Raw genomic sequence first — 19,352 nt, 5'->3', positions numbered from 1 at the left:
AAGGTGCTGCTGTTCTTCAAACACAGCCCAATTTAATTCTGTGACAATTGCAGACATGTAAAGGACCAGAGTAAAGTGGGTGAGGCAATCCGCTTGAAGGCTTTTCGCTGGCAGCCACTGTCCATGGCAACTTCTGAACTTATTTAGAGGAGAGGCTGGCAGGTTGTTCTGTACCTGTCCCATAGACCTGAGCCTCTCGCTCAAATTCACAGTCCTTGTTTTCAAATCTAGGAGACGTTTCAGACACTCTTACTGTCTCTACATGTCAAGGTGACTTGGTAATGTATCAAGCAGAGGAAGTGAATAGGGTGTAGAGCTGAATACTGCACATTACTATGTTCCGGTCCTCAGTTAAAACTCCATGCCCAAGGGGAGATTTGAGACGGCGAAGTGAAGTTTTCAGCCTCTATGCTGTTTCATCCACTCTTCCTCTCAGGTCGCTTGCTCTCACAAAGACCATAGACTCCGGTTAGAGTCTGCCTTTAGCAGCTATTAAAGCAAGGTTCAGCAGATAAAGGCCTCCAAGGATAGCCATCCATCAGGGAAGGTAAAAGTTGGAAAAGTCAGTTTTGGGCTATCATTAGAGAGGCGGCGTTGGCGATCAGGAAAAAATTTAATTGTTCATTTGAAATGGTTTGACCCGCAGAGTTTCAATACTTCAAGCTTTAAAATCCCCCATTTCTCCTACCACCTCCAACCCAGTGGACTATACGTTTGAATGTCATCATGGTGCAATCCACTGAGCTCCACACCCCTGTCTCTCAGGGGCCATGGGCCTTAGCCGGGGTTCTTGAGGACTTTGCCTCTCTTCCCACGGGACCCAGGTGACTCCCTCCACTTTTCCTTCAGGCCACATGTTAACTCGGTTTCTCTATCTGACTAAACTCAATTTACTCCTCCACTGCCTCGAACTGCATCATCAGAATAGGGCGCAGGAGAGCCGGAGCGTATTCCCAGTGGCCACATTTGCGTACGCACCACTGTACAAAATCCAGCTCTCTGAGTTTCAAAGAGAGAGCGAGGCCTGTACCTCTGCTCCGTTCATTCCACTTAGGTGTCCCTCGCCTTTCCTTCTTAATTTCGCCTACAGATTTATCTTATGGGTAGCAGATTGTGCGTGGACTTGCATTTCGACATTTTTCTATCTGAAGCCAATCCAGGACTGCGTCGCAATGCCCGCCATAACAGGAAGGAGACTGGCAAAACAGGATGTAAGCCAATATGAGTAAACAGTTTTTGCAGGTGCCGCATTAAACTGAGTGTCTGCTGGCCACTTGCCTGGGAAAGCACCAATTAACAGCTGCTTTGTGTATGCCTCAAAGTGGCTGAAGTCAACGGGCCTTTTAGGGAACAAAAGAAGGCCGGGTCACTACCAACAGCACCCTCATACACTTACACCGATTCTCTGTAAGTCACACACTGTGGAGCCGATCTGACAGCCAAACCAACAACTCAACTTAATTGCGATGGATCATTGTGATTGTGATGACCAACATTGGACTGATGGCGTTTCTGCTGCTAATGCCTTGTAAAGTCATTTGCACTTGATTGTTGTTTTGATCCTCTCACCTCTGCTGCATGCATCTAATGTGATTTCAGAAGGATGCCTTTCCACGAGGCAAGGAGGCATCCTTTGAGGCAAAATAAAATTTGATAGAGCATAAAGGGTAATGTGATTTCCGCTAAGGAGCTATCAATTTTTTTCCCCATCTCTTTGGATTCCCGGTAGCGCTGAGCTCCCTGTCAATGGATGAAGCAGAGATCTCCAAATAAAAAGTGCTTACATTGTATTTGTGACGGAGCAGATTGTGCGTGGGAAGCACGGAGTATCCAGATGAGTACATGAGTGATGTTTGTGGCCCTCGGTGTTGGACCTCACAGAGTGAATGCAGTAGAAAAAAGGGGGTTGTGACAGGATATGGAGATGGTAGCACCGGGATCAGTCTTTGACTAACTCTCAGACACACACACACACACACACACAATGCTGGCTGCATGGGTGGCAGTCCCAGGCGCACTTGTATTTTTACAGCTGGACCCACATCCCATGGCTTCCACAGATGCTTCAAAGCCCTCTTCAAAGCCTCCATTGAGGACGCAATTGCGTGTTTCACTAAAGGGACTTTTTTTTTTTTGTTGCCCAAGCCAACCTACGAACACACACACTGCCAAGGCTGAATGTGTGTTAGTTTCACTGTTAATTGCTAAATATGGATTGTGAACATACAAAAAGTCTATTTACTTTGGATTGAAGTGTGCGTGAGTCTCGTATGCGAAACAAATGCTGTATTGATATAGCAACTGGCTGGAGGCTTTTTCATTAGGTTACATTTCAAATTGCTTGGCAATGCATCTCGGAAGGACACGTTTGAGCTGGGACTCGCTCATTGATCCCCCTGAATAATTCTGCTGCATCAGGCTGTGTGCTTCCTGATGTCTGACTGTGGGTGCATACCTGGATGTGGCCCGTTGTATTTAACGAACTCCCAGGCTTTCTCCCTCAATGGGATTTGAGTGCAGGCAGGGGAGACCGAGATATGAGCTCATAAGAGATTAAAGTTTAGTATATTTGATTGTTTCTCTTGTGTGGTGGGGCTTTTACAAAGGGCCCGGCCAGACGAGTTCAGTCTGAATTAGCCTTAGCAGGAGGGAGAGAAGGGGCACTGAGAGGGGCCGCAGCTAATCCCAGGATATTGAGCAGGATTCCTCGGATGAGGCTGCGCTCCTTTGCTCTCCCAAGTGTGACGATGGGGAGTGTAGTGGGGAAGATGAGGGAAGGAGGGTGGTTTTGGGGTCTCTTTGCCTCCGCGGTCCCCATTGTGGGGAGAGTTTTCACAGTTTAGGGGCACAATGTCTGGGATTCTCTGTCCACTGAAGTGAGTCTTTTTTGGGGGGGGACACGGCCAGGGAGTACCGGTCTCAGAGGATTAGGCCCACTGGGATAATCAGGATCAGTTCACAGTGTCCTCGAAGGGGGTCTTAGTCTCTGTCCCACAGAGTAGGAGAAGGGACGCCGCTGTCTCTGCCCACATCCCCCTCACACCCTCATGACATCTGCTTCTCTTCTTCACCGTGTCCAACTCCTGAGCTATAACACATATTCACACTGCATGAAATTTAAATTGGGTTTGGTGTGACAGTTAATATTAGTCCTGTCTTCCATTGAATCAGATACAATGATATGGGAAGATATATTAAACATGGATCATTTTCATATCCATATGCCACCTGAATTGAAATATATTTTCCCCTTTTTATTTAGAAAAGTAATGTGATATTTATGTTGTGTATTGAGAACAATGAAGCGTTGGAACTTGAGACCTGGACGTCCTGTCCCCTCCTCTGATTGTAATCACATGTGTTCTTTTTCTTTTGTGTCACTTGGTTGTCTGGACTTTAACAAACAAAAGAAGTTGCAGGAGTAGAGGATGCCATTTTGTTGGCAGCCACATCTGCTTTTCATATTTATCCGTACCTCATTATATCTTCCGTGACGAACACTACCCAAAACAAAAGCCCGGGAAATGGGTGGAACTGAACCAGACGGTCGCTGAGCGTGTACAATAAAGGGAACGCTGACGCAAACGGATACCCAGGTGGTGCAACCATTCTCCCTTCATGTAGCACACGCATCTAGAAATAAAGCAGGAAAGTACACCTTTTTGTATAGCACCATTGTTTTTTGTTCCAACCTGAAACGTTAACACACCCATAAAACGTGGCTAAAAATCTCACATTTTCCCCGGCTCTCTGTTACATTCGACTAACACTCTTGTTCTCTCTGAGGTAGGCAGCAGGCTCAGTTCTTTGAATCCGACATCCTCACTAACATCTACAGTAAGACCCTCCACAAGTGTGGCTTTCCTTGTGCTGTTACTAAGAGACGGGTGCTAACAACCGCAAGTATGCGGGTGAGCTGGTGTGTAACTGCAGCACGAGCACAGACCGAGAAGTTCGCTGCACAAAGGCCCAACAAATAAGTGCTTTCATATCTGCCCTCCCCCTCCTCTCTGGGACAGTTGAAGGGCTCAATGGAAAGCAGGGTCACTGGGTAGTATAAGGAAACCAGTGTTGGGGACATTGTGTTGTCCGTGTTCGTCTTCTCTCTTTGGTTGCACGTCTGTCGTGATGAAATCAACTCGTCTGTGAAATCCATTTTATCCGCTGTGCATATATTCAGTGTTAATTGTCATTTTTAAAAACTCTGGGAATTAATGTCTTCCTACTCAATTGTGTTGTTTCCTACTCACAACATGTGTGTGAATTATTCTGATGGCAGGTTTCTGTTCATGGAAAAATGAAACAATCTCAGGGAAGACTGATGCGTGGAGGAATTTTAAACTCGTTCTCTCCGTGGCTTCAGGCACACAGTGCAGCACGCCGGAGCGCTACTTGTTGCTAATGTCAGTTTGGGCTGCCTACTGTGCCAAAATGTCACAACGGCCCATCTTGTGGTTTAATTTGATAGCGGTGCAGCTATCCTTTGCTATTAGTCTTCTGCTCTTCTGGCGGCCACTTTGTCTCAATAGACCCCAGTGCAGTCAGACTGTGTAGCTTATGCAGCATTGAGGAAACACAAAACATCTTTTCTATTCCCTCTGCTCACACGACCAGACCCACTGACTGGATGTCGTCAGACTCGGAGCGTTGCCTTTCTTAAAAGCACTACTTTTTCATACTTTCGTATAATTTCATGATAAACAACCCTGCCAAGGTCATGGAAGTAAAACATGACATGTATAATGTATTGCTTCTCTTTAACTGTAATGAATTGGATTGCATTAACAATGTCTCCTTGGGAGAAGTGCTGTTTTTCTCCTTTTTGTTAAACCCTAGAACTTTTAAAATGCTACTGTTCCAGCTTGTGGCAAATTCAAAATAATATCTCGTATACCTGCACGTTTCAATCGTTATCACGCCCATCTCTGCCATTTCTTGTCCTTTTCATCTCTCATGTCTTGTTTGTGCATGTGTGAACAGGCATGAGGTGAAAGGAAAGCAGGGCTACAACACAAATAACATGAGTAATGATTAAAATTCAAATCTATAGGACAAGTAATGGGGCCTTGATGTTGGTTGGTCTGTAACTGTAATGTGAAACTGGAATTCTAACCGTAATGCCAGTCATTATTCCACTCCAGAGAAGTAATGCAATTACCCGTTCTGCTTTGTGTCATGTTACCTTCCTACACTGATAATAACACTCATTACCACAATAAACCTAAATTGTATCCCTTCTTCACTTAAACAGTATGCGATTTCCTATTTTTGTACCACTTACTCCCCATATAATATATCTAATTAAATTAATCTTAGTGGCGCAGTCGTCCTCCGGTGGTGACTACATACTGTAGGTAGTATGCTGTTATAAGATGCTACATTTCCTCTAGTGAAAGCAGTCTTTGTTTGTCATTCCCATCCGCTCTCCCACAGTGGGAACAACACACAGGCTCAGCTTCAGTGTTGGCTGGTCCGTGATGCACAGCTGGTGCTCTGCCGCTTTATTAATGGGATTCAGGAGTTCATCTGAGCGTTCCGATAATGGAACAATGGAGGACCCCGCTTTGACAATCCTTCATCTCTGAGATGCTACAATTGATCACCAATTCAATTGCTAACTGCAGAAAATTGAATTTCTAGCCCTAACATTGTTCGTTAACCACGGTGCCGATGAGATGGCCATCCAGATTAATGATAATGGGAGGCTGAGATGGCTTCTGAGACGGCCTGTGAATTTGATTAGCTCCAGACGGCTGTGGAGACAAAGAGCAGCCAGTCAGACTCTTATGTGGAAGTACTTAATGAAAACCCTGCATGGAAGGTAATTGGGAAATGTTTGTCTAGCTGCAAGATTCTCAACTTACTGTACAGTCTTCAAACCTATCTCCCTTCCACCTCGCTCACATTCTTTTACGCACGCACACACACACACACACGTATGCACACACATTAATTTCCTCAAATAACATTATCTTATTTGTTGGAAGTAAAGATGCCACTCTAAAACCATTACAACGTAAAACAAATGCTTCATTCATTTTAAAGCGTTGTTGTTTAGTTTTCATACTCTGTGGCCAGATGGATTCTGCTTCTTTTAAAATAGAAACCTCTTTTACAAACTCGGCTTGGTCTTTCAAGCTTCTTAAATAAGGGCTTTATAACATCTGTCATGTTTGTTTTCATGTGTGCTGCTGATATTTTCGGCCATAGATATTGATATCGAGTGGGGGGGATCTATGGATTTTTTTTGTTTTTTACGTCTGAGAATATTACTAATGCCTGAATATTCATATTTGGAGCTTTCTTCAACGGATTTATTTTTTCTCCATAATGTAAGACGAGGGAGAGCAGCAACTCTTCACATTGGAGAAGCTTCACATGTTTGGTATTTTTGCTTGAAACAATTCATTTAGTATTAAAATAATAACAATACATTTTCTGACATTTGAGTAATTGATTGAATTGTACAAGAATTGGAGCTGCAGTAAGCGCTGATGTTGATTGAGTGTATTTCTTCATGTTGAATTCTTTGCATCTTTTATTGCACCGATTGCTCATGAAATACTAATTTTTTTCAATTAATAGTTAATTTTATTCAACCCTTTTCTGTAGATTGGATTTAGAAACAAAAAGCACTTCAGATAATTTTCTTTTGTGAAGCTGGCCACAGCTTTGGTCCTTACTCATATGCTGCAGTATAGAAAAATACCATTTATTGTATTTGTTTCATTTTAATCCAGACTCTTTTTAATTGCTGTTAAAGTGTTTTTTTTGGGGATGCAAGACTGGTAGAGCGATAAGGGCAGATGAGAAATGTTTCTTTATATTCGTTTATATTAACTCTAACTGTGAAGAAAAAAAAAATCAAAATAATAACTTTATACAGACACAAATATACACACGAGCATGCATACATACATATACACACTGTGGATAATCCATTACTTTTAACGCTGTGTGCTTTTCTTGATTATACAAATTCAATATAGCCATAATATACCTGTGCAGTCCCACTTAAAATAAGCCAGGTCTGACATTTTGTAGTTGCACATTTTTTAAACGTTATTAGCATTTGTGAGATGAGTCACGACCGACTCGCCCGTCTCTTTGACAGTCCTACTCATGTATCTCAGCACTGACTGTTCTTCACTGGTGTCAGCAGGTTAGTCAAACACTGCCAATTAAGCAGTGGTAGAAATGACTCGTATTTCCTTCCCCTCTCATCAAAATGAGACAGACTCCTTTAGACTGTCGGATAGAAGGATCGTGTTTAATTTGCTCATTTCTGTCACTGTGTTTGACGCGGTAGACCAGATATACCCGGTGTTTTGATGTGATCTCACTCTATGGTTTTTATGGGGGGGGGGGGGGAGGCTATGACATGCTTCTACTTCTTCTTCAAGACTCAATCAAACATCTATACTCTTCATGTATGTACATCTATACCAAAACCCCATGCAGAGTAACAACATTGAACATACTGCAGTAGAGATAGACGAGCTATGGCTGTTACATGCTTCTTTGATCCTTGATTATTACAAGACAGAAGATCCTCCGGATTGGAGGTTAATTGTCTTGTTGTTACACCTTGGTGATGAGAGGAAGGAGGAAGTAAAATCCCTGTTGCTGAATCTGTATAACGTGTACACCCTCAATGTCACAGCCGGCGTTGTCACGGACGCCGTCCTCCTAAATTTGCACTTAACGGACGGACAAGGCTGCAGTCAGCAGCTCTGAGGAACACGCAAGTGGGACAAGCAGCATGCGAGTTTGTGTTTGTTTGCATGACTGCAGTGCTCATTTTGTGTGCTGATGCTGCAAATAGACACTGCAGAGAGAGATGAGGGGGGGAGCGCAGCTTTTGTAAGAGACCCCCCATTGATATGAACGCCTGTAGATAGATGGGCTTTCACTGACTGAGGTTCACTCACCTCGGGCACCGAGGGGACACACTGTACATCGTTGCTGTTCTCTTTGTGGATTCTGCGGTCTGACCATCAACCAGAACCAGGGGATGTGTATCCTGGCAGCTTCTGAGAAAAGTGTCTTTGGTGATAAGTGTTCACTTTGTTATTCAGGCGTAATTCTTGTTCATCAGCGCCTTTCCTAAGCTCATGAATGGCATTGTAGCCAGAAATAGATTAGAAACCTGTTACATTTTGGGTGCAAATGGCAGCCAAGGTTAATTTACTGGATGAGGAGGCCGTTCTAACCCTCCCTGTAGCGTGTCTCTTCATTGGCCTATTTTAAATCCCTCCTGAAAACAGGACTTAATTAGGAACACCAACAGAAGAGAAATCCAAGGCATGACGCCCGCTTTTATGTTCCACTGAAAAAGCACAAATGTCTCTGCAGCCGCACTCAATTACTTGCTGACACATTTTTGTAAGGGCCTGCCTTGGACAGTGTGGTTTTGTGCTAATTCATTTACACGGCGCAATATTATCAAAAAAGTAAACACAATGGAAGCTCTTTGTGGGGTCAAACCTGCATCTGATTAACAAAGAGCAAATTCGAAACAGCAATTAGTCTATGAAAGGGAGCTTGTTAATGAAGTGTGTGTGAACGGAATGAAAGAAGAAGAAGGCATGCAGCCTTCCCTGCTGGAGGAAGGTTAATGACTGTATGCTGCAGACCACGAGTGGCTCTGGGTCCCGATCCTCGTTGGATCTTCATTCTGCATTACAACGCAAAACATGCCGCTGTGTCCAATTACTGTCATCTTAATATTGATAGTATGGCTTAATTATCAAAGGATTCGTTTTGTTGACAGTCATGCTTGGTGATCGCCTGACTTTTCATCTATTTTTAAATCTCCTTTTCTTTTGCCTTATGTTTTGATGCTTTTAATGGTTTTATGTGAAGCACTTTGAATTACCTTGTTGTTGAAATGTGCTATGCAAATAAACTTGCCTTGCCTATTGCCACCAGCAGGTTCACATTGTTGTATTTTAGTTTGATGTGTCGACTGCTTGGATGGATTGCCGTTCATTGGCACAGTCATGCTCTTGTGTCCTTTTTTACTTTTTGGTCTGCGTCAAAAATGTAGTTGCTCCAGTACTATTTATACATTACTCTACGTTGTGTTAATTGCTAATTAGCAATTATTAACACGCTATGTAAGATGGTGCACATGGTAAACATTATCCCTTCTAAACATCAGCATCACTGTGAATAAGTTAATTGCATGTTGACATTAGTAATAGTTCCAGCCTCACAGAGCCGCTAGAACATTGTAAATGAAATGTGACAGAAACTTTGCCTCTCACTGTCTGATACTATCAACTCAAACGGCTGTCGCTTGCTTTTGAAATGCTCCTGCACACATCTCTACATCAGTCTTTCTCCACATTCTCACAGTCACTGCATGGTGCAAGGACACTCATGAGTTCATTATGTACATTAAAGCATATAACCAAATGTTATCAGATAAAACTGGATTTCCAGGACTATGAAAGGGTTTGTTACTACCAAATCTTGTGATTAATACCAGCACCATAAATGAATTGCCTAATGGTCCTTGTAGATATGAAAACGCCGCGCCTGTCACAATGAAACACTACACGAGGATAGCTGCAGCAACACCGCTGCTCTCTGCTTGTTGTTGCCTTCTAATACCTGGGCTGCTAATATGAGATTGTAAAGTGTACAAGGCTGTTGGAGGAAAACAAAACCAAATCATTACAACTGTTAAGACCCAGGGGATGTTTGGATTTGGAGCTGCATATGAATGCTGGCCTTGAGAATAATGTGCCTTTGCTGTCACCCGGAGACACACATTTAGTGAATATGAATGGGAAACAAGACCATTTTAGAGATAGGATTCTTAAATATTTTCCTGATGGCAAGACGGGTAAAATATTCTGTCATTATTTATACACCAACCTATTCCCCTTCTTAATTGGTTCTGCATTGCTTATTAAATTGTTGAAGTCTCTGTTTTTAATGAATGCTCACTGACTCCACCACACTTTCTGAAGTTGAGGCGATTGACTTTAATGGCCCCTGACTTGGAGATGAAGCTGAACACTGACAAAGTATTGAATTGTTATCCCTCATTTCAAACAATATAGAGCCACTGGGCAGTTTTTATTAGGGTGGTGATTGATTGAGGCCGGGTGCCACAGGCATAACCGAGGAGTTTAGTTCAACTTGTCCAAGAGTTTTGCATCTTACAAAATCATTTAACTTCACACACAATGGTTTATGATCATAAAATAAGATATTATTAAAGTATTGTGACGGCACATACAAAGATTAACTCATCCCTCAGTGTTGTAATATGTACATTATAACTGAGTTACATAATTATTAATCCATGCAGTATTATAATGACAATACATTTGCTAAAGTATAACACATTGAACATTTCCAGTCTTTTATGATTTAACTGAAGAATGTAGGCATCGGGGCCGGGAGAGAACCATTTCCTCTTAAATCTTAGTCTGTGAGAAATGGTTATAGGATCTGATTTTAGAAGAAGAAGAAGAAGAAACATTCCTTTATTAGTCCCGCAGTGGGGAAATTATTCTCTGCATTTGACCCATCCCTGTATATATAGGGAAATAAAGAAATATAATAAAAAAAGAAGCAATGCAGAAAAAAAGAAGAATCTGAAGCGTTAAAAAAAGTCCTTGACATTTGAGATATTAACTGATGACATAAAATGGGAAGTGTCTGTAATATAGACCTGATAGAAGCCGGGCCACTATGTTTTTATGTGCATTTGCCAGCAGGCCCAAATATTTCAATTTAACAGATGTCAGTACAAGACATTCTTGCCCATTCCCATAATCCCCTGGCGATAGAATAGTCCTTTATTGGTATTTTACAAATTTGTGTCTTGTTCCACATCTTACTGCCAAAGCCTCTTTTGGATTTGATCCATTTAAAGCTTTTTTTTTCGAAATCTTCATTTTGGCAACTGATAGTTGCCACGAGCATAGTTTCTTTGCCGGGGAGAGTTTGATGTGCTGACTTTGCCTTTGTTGCTGTAGATGTTGTACCACACACCGATGTGATGATAATACTTTCAGACGAGTAATACTCTGCTTAGTTGAAGAGATGATTCAGGGGGTGTGAGTCCATCAAAGAGCCCTTTTAAGGACAAGGTTTCATCTTGGGAGATTGACACAGTCTCTCTTTTGTATTTTTTAGAACCGCTAAGAATGCATGCGTGCTATTCCCACATACTCGAATGTAATACATGAAAAAGCCACAGTGCTGGTGGGAACACCTGTAAATCCTTGCTCTGGATCCCTTTTTTGTCCCCTCTCCAGCTGGCCTTAATGCTCTGGCTCAGGCCAGGCACACTCACCCGGCTTTTCCATGTTGGCAGGGACTTCTTGCCTCTTTGGGGAGAACACGCTCTCAAACTATGGCTGCTGGGGCGCAAGGCTTCTAAGGTTTCACTTGCATCTTGGCTCACCTCCTCATCCACCCCTCTGCAAACTAAAATAGACTCTATAATTCATCCCAGCCAATCCAGCAAGATTGTAAATACAGAACAAAAGTTGCTTGTTCTCCACATATCTGAGGGCCTCTTCGGTAATAGAGCTTTCTTAAAACCGATCCGGCTGCAAGCCTGACCCCGGCCGTTTCTCTCCGCTCCATTTTCTAAAGCAACAGTACAGGGCAGTGCGCCACAGTCTCCGTGCTGGCCTTATCTCACATTGGCAGACAGCGGGTCTCCCCATAGTCTGGATGCCCGTCTGAGCCGGAGCTCCTCTCTCATCTGCACGGCCATCTCCTCCTCCACTCCGCCTCAAACTAATTGACTTTAATTTGTCTTTTTTGCCCTCCTACAACGAAGTGTACCTTCTGAATTCACTGGTCGTATGAGTGTCAATTAAAAAGGCATCACCCAATAAAACCTGCGAACAATTGATGTTAATTTATATCCAGGGTTTATGGTGTGTGGTACAGGTCCCGGCATGGCTCTTAGCAGTTGATAACCGTTTGGCCATGCAGTTTTGAGTGCCATTCTGGAGGCTGAGACTAATGAAGCTTGTCGGCTTAAATTAAGCCAGACTGTGAAATGGCCTCATCAGGTACATTATCTTAACACAATCAGAGCATTAGCACCTTCATTTGGACACAGTCTCACTTTCACTTTTAGAATGCCATCAAAATCACAGGACACGTAATTAATATTGAGAATATAAATAACGGCTAATGAAATTAGCATAAAACCTCACCAGAAAAGGTAATGTGGGCTGAGTGCTGATTGCCTCGTGTAGAATCTTACATGGATTTTCTCACCGTTACTTTTCCATTATTTCTCTGTTTGGTTAGTGTCCAAAGGTCTGATTACTAATGTCACATTCCCTGATACTCGTGTTTGGGTGCTGCAAACCCAAAAGTAGTCCTTTTAATGATCCTTAGTATCAATAGTAAGTTATCAGTGTTATTCTGATCACACACTCAAATGCTACATCAATGATGCCGAGTGCTACGGTTTCTGAGATGGAGTCTGAATAAGGACTTCATTTACATTCTTCGTGCAATTTAAAAAAGTGTAGAAATTAAAGATTTGGGCTGATCCAGTATTACAATAACGTAGCTCTTTAAAATCACAACTTCAAAACTGTACTCTATGCAAAAGTTCACAAAGCCATTATTATAGGAAGCATAATGTACATGTAGAGTAATAGACCTACAGGGAACATAGTCCCCATGAACCCATTAATAGAATTACTGCCAACAGTGAACATACTCTAAGGTGGGGGGGCTTTACGGAAAAGTACTTTACAGAATCCAATCTGTTCGTATTGAATAACTTTGAAATTACGCCTTGGCACCAATTAATGTGATGAATCTACATCTAACCAAAGTGCAGTACCCGTTTTTAAAGTTTACTTTAGTAATACTACACTAATATCAACCCACAACAATTAAAGGAAGAAAAACATACACAGTCAGACATATATATTGTACGTTCACAATAAATACCAGGACACTTTAGGGAGAGTCTGCTCATACAGCAAGACACCTCCAACATTTAACACTGAGGACGGCTCTTCATCAAGATCTGGCTTCATCGTTGACGCGTCTGTTCAAAAAACACAATATCACCTTAACGGTGCCTACAGCAGCATTCATTCTATGTTTCATTATACTTGGATTATTATGGTGAATTATGAATCAGTCACTGAGGGTATAATGAGTAAGTCCATTCATGAAGCACAATGCCATCCACAGGAACAAGGTCAACCATTTCTCTGAGTTCTCTTCATTTTCTAGTGAAAGTTGATCCCAGCAGCTCCTTGAATAGGTCACAGCGTCGAGGAATAATGGAGGGATAAAAGAGGAGAGTCTTACCGAGGAACTTGCCATTTAGGAGAACTCCTAGTGCTAAAATAAACCCCTGGGGTTTAATGAATTGTCAGCTTAACATTTTGAAGTGTGCATGGCTGGAAGGTGAAGCCAGAATGACCATCACAAGGGACATGTGGTCTTGTTTCCATTATCCCCTGATTTGAATGTATCACACTTTGCTTCTCAGGCACTCCACCATGTGAGTTTTTCACAGGTTTACGTTGGTGCTGTATTGCAGTTTTTTCCCTCACTGGGGCCCGTGTTTGGAATAGAATCCATAATGTACTTCACCATGTGTGTGGCGGCTTCCACTCCTCCCTTAGCATCTTTTGTCATCCTCTTGCCGTAGCTGAGGGCTCACATTTTCTTCTCAATTGTTGGACTGTTTTCCTTTCTTTCTTACTATGCTGTTTACAGTCTCTGCACTATTTACAATCGGCTAAAGATGGCTTCCTTTAGAAACACTACTCTGTATCATTTTGATTTGAAAAGATAGACAGAGGGAGAGTGTCTTAATGATCAACATGACGAACAAAGACCAGCTTGCCTGGTAGCTGCAGCGTTCTTTCATTATAACCATTAGTGGACAAATGTGTAGCTGTTAGAAATATCAAGTTAACCAGTAATGCAGTGTCCTAATAACACAATTTGTAACCTTTTCGAAACCTCTTTCAGAAGCCTGCTGCAATTCATTGACTTACTGCTTATTGGCTGACTGAGTTGCACGTCGTTAAGGTTCTTTTTTGAGTCGAGAGTATGATGTGACTGTTGCTATGCTCTATGCCAATGAGACAAACTGATCTCAATGAATTCTATGTGAACCACCGATACAGGCCTGGAGTTTAATTTATGAGAAATAATTACATTTTCAATCACAATACTTGTATTGGACAAATCACAATTGGTTTTCCTCGCTTTACATCTTTTAGTGTGGTTGATGGTCTGTCACTCCGTTTGTCTTCTGACAATTATTTATTTTCTCTTCTAATCTTCCCTCTGTCGATCTTTTGCTCCGTCTCCATAGCGTAAAGTACCGCCATGATGGTGTGGTAGTATGAAAGAAGCACTCCGACTGTATAGTAAACTCACTCGCGCACTTGAGCCTCAACAAAAGAGGCCTTCTCTACACTGTAAAACAGCACAGCCCTGTTTAGTTATGTCCACTTACTTCTTCTCTTTAACTCAAAGAGCTCTGACACATTTTACATTTTGAACTCAGCTGTTCAAGTTCTTGAAAGGTAAACTTACAGTAATTCATTGTGTTGACTTTTTGAGATTTTGAAGTTTTGATTGAACTTGTGATTTTAAGTTATCAGTAAAAAAAAAAAAAAAGAGACAGAAGGCGGGAGTGGGGAATGAAAAAAAACATTTGCTGCAATGTTTGAGTTTTAGGGAAACTTTCTTTTTTAAACCATGGCCAGGTTGAAGCTTTTACATAATCTACTGGTTAAACACTGCAGATAAGTCACATACTTAAATTCCAATAAAAATATCGGCATTTTGTGGTAAACAAGAAAGGACTATTGCCACCGGCGGAGGGGCACTATATACCTGACAACGGCCAATGACTCGAGGCGGAGGAAGAGTACGTTACTTTCTGCCTGCAACAAGAAGAGCGGACAGAACAGAGCGCAGTGTGGATTTTTTTCGCTGGGCTTCAGCACACAGAGGTGAGTTTAAATTATGACTTTGAGTATTTTTCCTAATTAATATCATGTGTAACGTTAGTAATGTAACACAGTTGTGTAGGTCGGGCTTTTTAAAGGCTAAATGTGTGGTCTTGATGTTTAGCTAGTTTAACAGTTTCCCCGGTCTGTTTTGCCCGCGAACTTTTAAAATGATAAATGGTGGACCTATTTAATCTGTAGTGCTTTTAATAAAACGTATTTAATGTAGAAGTATAAACTATTGGTTAATTCTTAATGTGACCGCAATATTATTTTTTATTCATTATTATATGTGCCACTGAAGTTTTTCGCTGAACACCTCCACCCCCCCAAGTGAAAAACGAGCTAGCTAGCTAGCTAGCTAGCTAACATTAGTCAGCAAGTTTGCTAGCCTCCACTAACGTTACTGTCTTAAAGTAGCTCATGCCTGCTGGATTCACATTGAATGGCTGAGTCGCTGCCTGTGCTTTGCTCCTCGTTATATTATATTTTAATGCCAGTAACGTTACTTAACGTTATATTAATGCGGAGCATGCCGCTCATTAGGAACGCAACTGCATTCAGAGCAAAGACTGGAAAGCGGACATTTTGACCGACCCTCCCTCTCTCGCTCCCTCTCTCGCTCTCTCTCTCTCTCTCTCTCTCTCTCTCTCTCTCTCTCTCTCTCTGCTATGTGTGTGTGTGCGCACGTGCATGTACGAGAGTATGCTGAACTCCGCGGACAGCAGAGTAGAAACTGCACAGAGATGAAGAGACGGACTTTTAGTTATAGTTTACTCCTGTCGTAGAGTAAAAACATGAATTTAAAATGACAACAAATCCTCCAGTAGAGACGATATGAATTATTCAGACACGTGTATTTGACCGCTCCCCTCTGCAGTCAACTCGCTTCATCACTGGTATGTTTACACAGACAAACGGAGCTGGCAAATGGTTGAATTAACTATGTCGAACGTCAATTGTAGGTTAAACGCAAATAGTTGAGCCTTGTTCAGTGAAGGGTCGCCAAACAGTTGACATTTTGTTACAACCAGCCCCTCCTATTACCAGCAGTGTGTCTCCACATCAGCAGACAGGATCAGTGAGGCCATAGTGCTGTTAGCCAGTTTAATGTTAACTGTTGAAAAGTACAACTTTATGTAGTTTGTTTTTGTAATGTTTAGACTTGACATACATAATGATATATATTATGCAGGTTAGGGCCTGGCACTAAATGGTCTACAAACAAGTTGATACTAACAATTAAACAATAAATTATATACGTATTATTCTAGTAATCTTTGACAGGTTGGAGGGTTTCAGAGACTTCCTTTACTCATTCCTGAGACTTGCGCTGTTGAATTGGATTATATTGAGAGGCGGTTCTCGTACTCTCTACAAGTAAATGTAATACATTTCAACATCACAATCTATTGTCTCACTTATAACAAAACAAAGCTAAAACTGAATATTTTAACCATCATCAAGTTTGAAACTCTTGCAGGGCTATTATTATACTGCACACGATTTAGCTAACTCAATAAACTGAATAAGTGTATTTAAAAATTAGATGTATGAATCGGTTTATCCTTTTTTTCTAATCTCGAGGATGTTTGCTTCAAAATCACTTGATCCCTGTTTTTGTTTTAAGTATTTTGAAATTGTAAAGATTGATAATTGAATCATAAAGGAAATAAATGTTGTATTTGTGTTGAATACATATATTTGCTTTTTTCACTAAACATGCAATTCATTTATTTTTTTCTGTTTACAGATATCATCAAGAATGTCCAGTTCATGACGTGGAAATGTAAGTTTTGTGCATTCTCCTCCAATGGACAAGGAAAAATAATCCAGCATTATAAACAGCATCATGGACATCATCGTAGGTGTTTAGGCCTTGTCTGTATTTATGATGAATGTTTGAAGACATTTCAAAACCAAGCTGAACTTAAAAGATATTTTAAGGAACATCTGAAAGAAGGTCAAAAAAGGGAGAGATCCATTTCTTGCCAGAGCCACCTGAGGGACAAACTGCCAGTAAATCTGAGAAGGATCGCGAGACCATGCTTCTAGAAGTGCAGAAGAAAGAACCAGATTCACAGCTTCTGGATGATCTGATGATTGCAACATTCTCGCAAAGAAGAAGTGAAATCATTGGTAACGAGCCACTCATCTCTGCAGTCATGGACAGATGGCCTGCATTGTTTAGTGAAAGACAGGTAATGTTCTGCCAACTGAGTATAGCATATAAATCCTGTATTTTCATTTCAATACTGCTCTTATTTTCCCTCACTCATACATATTTCTCTGCATTTTGTCATCTGTCTGTTTCAGCTGAGTGCCGAGTTCAGTAGGATTGTCACTAAAGACCTGCTGGAGTCATTCCTGGATGGACTCGATGCCTTGGTGCCAAGTCTTCTAGAGCTGTACAAAGCAGGTGTTTCATCGAGTAGGAGATTGCGTCTGAGCGGTGTGCTGCAGTGTCTGCAAAAGGAGGTATGTACTGTGTTGAAAACAAGTTTGTTGTTATTGTGTATTAAAATTAGGATTATAGCTTTGGTGTCACATTAATCTACTCTTGCCTGTTCTTTTAGGACACAAACCAAAACCGAAGAACAGCCGCCTTGCTTGGTCTTCCATGCTATCTTTCAGAGGATTCCACCGACATAATCCGGATGTGTGACGTAAGAAACTGTATTTACACCTTTACTACACTCAATTTTTGTAATGTGACAATGGTAACATTTTTCATGTTCATTAGTTATTACCATACCCTTCAGCGCTCTCCCTGTCTATTACTATTGGTTGAGCTGGTAATGGTAGCTTTACTGCAGCAGAGCTGATGATATTATAAGTCTTCAAATTATTGGAAAAAATAAATAAATTATAGTCTATTAATTAGAGTGGCAGTTATGTTTTAAATTTGGTGATGTCGGTTAAGATTTGAATGTCTTTATACATCTTCAGGCCCATGGAGAAAACCTTGACGTGATCATGAAAGGAATGCAGGTTGGACTGTTGATTGGACACGAAGGCACTCTGCATGATGCATTTCCTTTGGAAGTCTTCAATGTGGCTGTGGTAACTTTCGCGATACACTAACTTTTATAACGAAAACACAAAAAAAATCTTAAGAATTGTTTTAGAAAGTTCCCAGTATCCCACATTTTACCTCTGCATCTCTTCTCTCATTCCCCCTTTCTCAAAGTATGCGATTAAGTCATGCCCTTTTTCTGTGTTTGTATTGAGATTTTATGACACTATTAATTATCTCACATTTTGCCTCATAGTACCTTACCTCAACACTTCTAGTTGTCAACATAAGTTATATGTTAATATTATGTGTTGAACATGACTGTATTGATGTTATGGCCTGTTTAAGGTACTAGTATGCAACATTTTTGTGGATGATTTTATGAACCTCTTTTAATTATCTCACAGTTGTATTGTGACAAATGTGAGATAGTTAAAAGAGGTCCATAAAATGTCCACAACCCCATTCTCTCAGATTGCCTCCACTTGTATGTGGTAACATTGTTTTAAACACAGCTATTTAGTGTCTGCATGTGTGAGATGTACTTAAACACAATGTTCAAGCTTGTGTATCTTTTCATCAAATAAATGCTATATTTTTAAATCGGCAGTAAGAATTATGGGTGGTTTCATTTTTTTTATTTTCTGACAAAGCAAACTTGCAGTTAACTTTTATATGTAAGTTGAAACCAATTTAGAATTTAAATCCTCTTAACTTGAAATGGCAAGTTGTATGCACATGGTTAAGTTATTTTAACTTGAAACTGTGAGCTGCAATAATGCAGAAATGCGTGTTGGTTTCACTAGGTAAGGAAAGTTTTCTTGACCTGATAATGTAAAACAATTCTTTGTTTTAACTCTCTGTATCAAGTTCAAACAACAAGTGAAAAAAAGTTCAATCAACTGACAACTTGAACAGTAATGTTGAGACAACTAGAACATTGCAGTTAAATCAACTTGATTAACTTTAATTTCTGAGTTGAATCAAAAGCAGTCTTCAAGTTAAGTTAACTCACATTTTCAAGGCAGCAGGTGAACTTTCGTTTGCAAGTTTAACTGACTTGAAATGTCTTACAGTGTACAGACATTCCTCCGTGTCTCTCTCATTTCACAACGGCTAAGTGAGAAACCTTTGCCTCTTTTCAACAGCCTCTTGCGATCTGCTATAAAAGTGGCTAATTGCTGTCTCTTAAAATGACAGGCATCCAATGAGGCCCATTGCCTTGATTGAGTATCCAGTCAATACTTGAGCCATTTGTGCTGCCGATTGGCAGTCTCTAGCAGTGTTGCCTCGTGCCCTATAATATTGATGTATTTTTCTGTTGTAATGACTGACCTTATTGCACATGACCC

The 19,352-nt window shown here is 41.0% G+C and overlaps 2 protein-coding genes across 3 annotated transcripts in view; both read left to right on the top strand.

Moving 5' to 3' along the window:
- macrod2 (mono-ADP ribosylhydrolase 2) overlaps positions 1–19,352 on the top strand; it is a 381,154-nt gene that overhangs the window by 39,261 nt on the left and 322,541 nt on the right. The window lies entirely within an intron of this gene.
- On the top strand, positions 16,676–18,602 carry LOC306785853 (uncharacterized protein). Its single transcript, XM_079280387.1, has 5 exons — positions 16,676–16,773; positions 16,932–17,185; positions 17,301–17,462; positions 17,561–17,650; positions 17,934–18,602. The coding sequence occupies exons 2-5, from the start codon at positions 17,030–17,032 to the stop codon at positions 18,066–18,068; spliced, it is 543 nt and encodes a 180-aa protein (XP_079136513.1). The 5' UTR covers positions 16,676–16,773; positions 16,932–17,029; the 3' UTR covers positions 18,069–18,602.

Source organism: Melanostigma gelatinosum, assembly GCF_949748355.1.
Source record: "Melanostigma gelatinosum genome assembly, chromosome: 12".
NCBI lineage: Eukaryota > Metazoa > Chordata > Actinopteri > Perciformes > Zoarcidae > Melanostigma > Melanostigma gelatinosum.
This window is presented reverse-complemented; position numbering and strand designations above follow the sequence as displayed.

Excerpts from the sequence above, each read along its gene's own strand:
- LOC306785853 (XM_079280387.1), top strand. The coding sequence starts at position 17,030 with ATGCTTCTAGAAGTGCAGAAGAAAGAACCAGATTCACAGCTTCTGGAT. Across the intron at positions 17,186-17,300 it reads CATTGTTTAGTGAAAGACAG|CTGAGTGCCGAGTTCAGTAG; the intron begins GTAATGTTCTGC and ends TGTCTGTTTCAG. Across the intron at positions 17,651-17,933 it reads ACATAATCCGGATGTGTGAC|GCCCATGGAGAAAACCTTGA; the intron begins GTAAGAAACTGT and ends ATACATCTTCAG.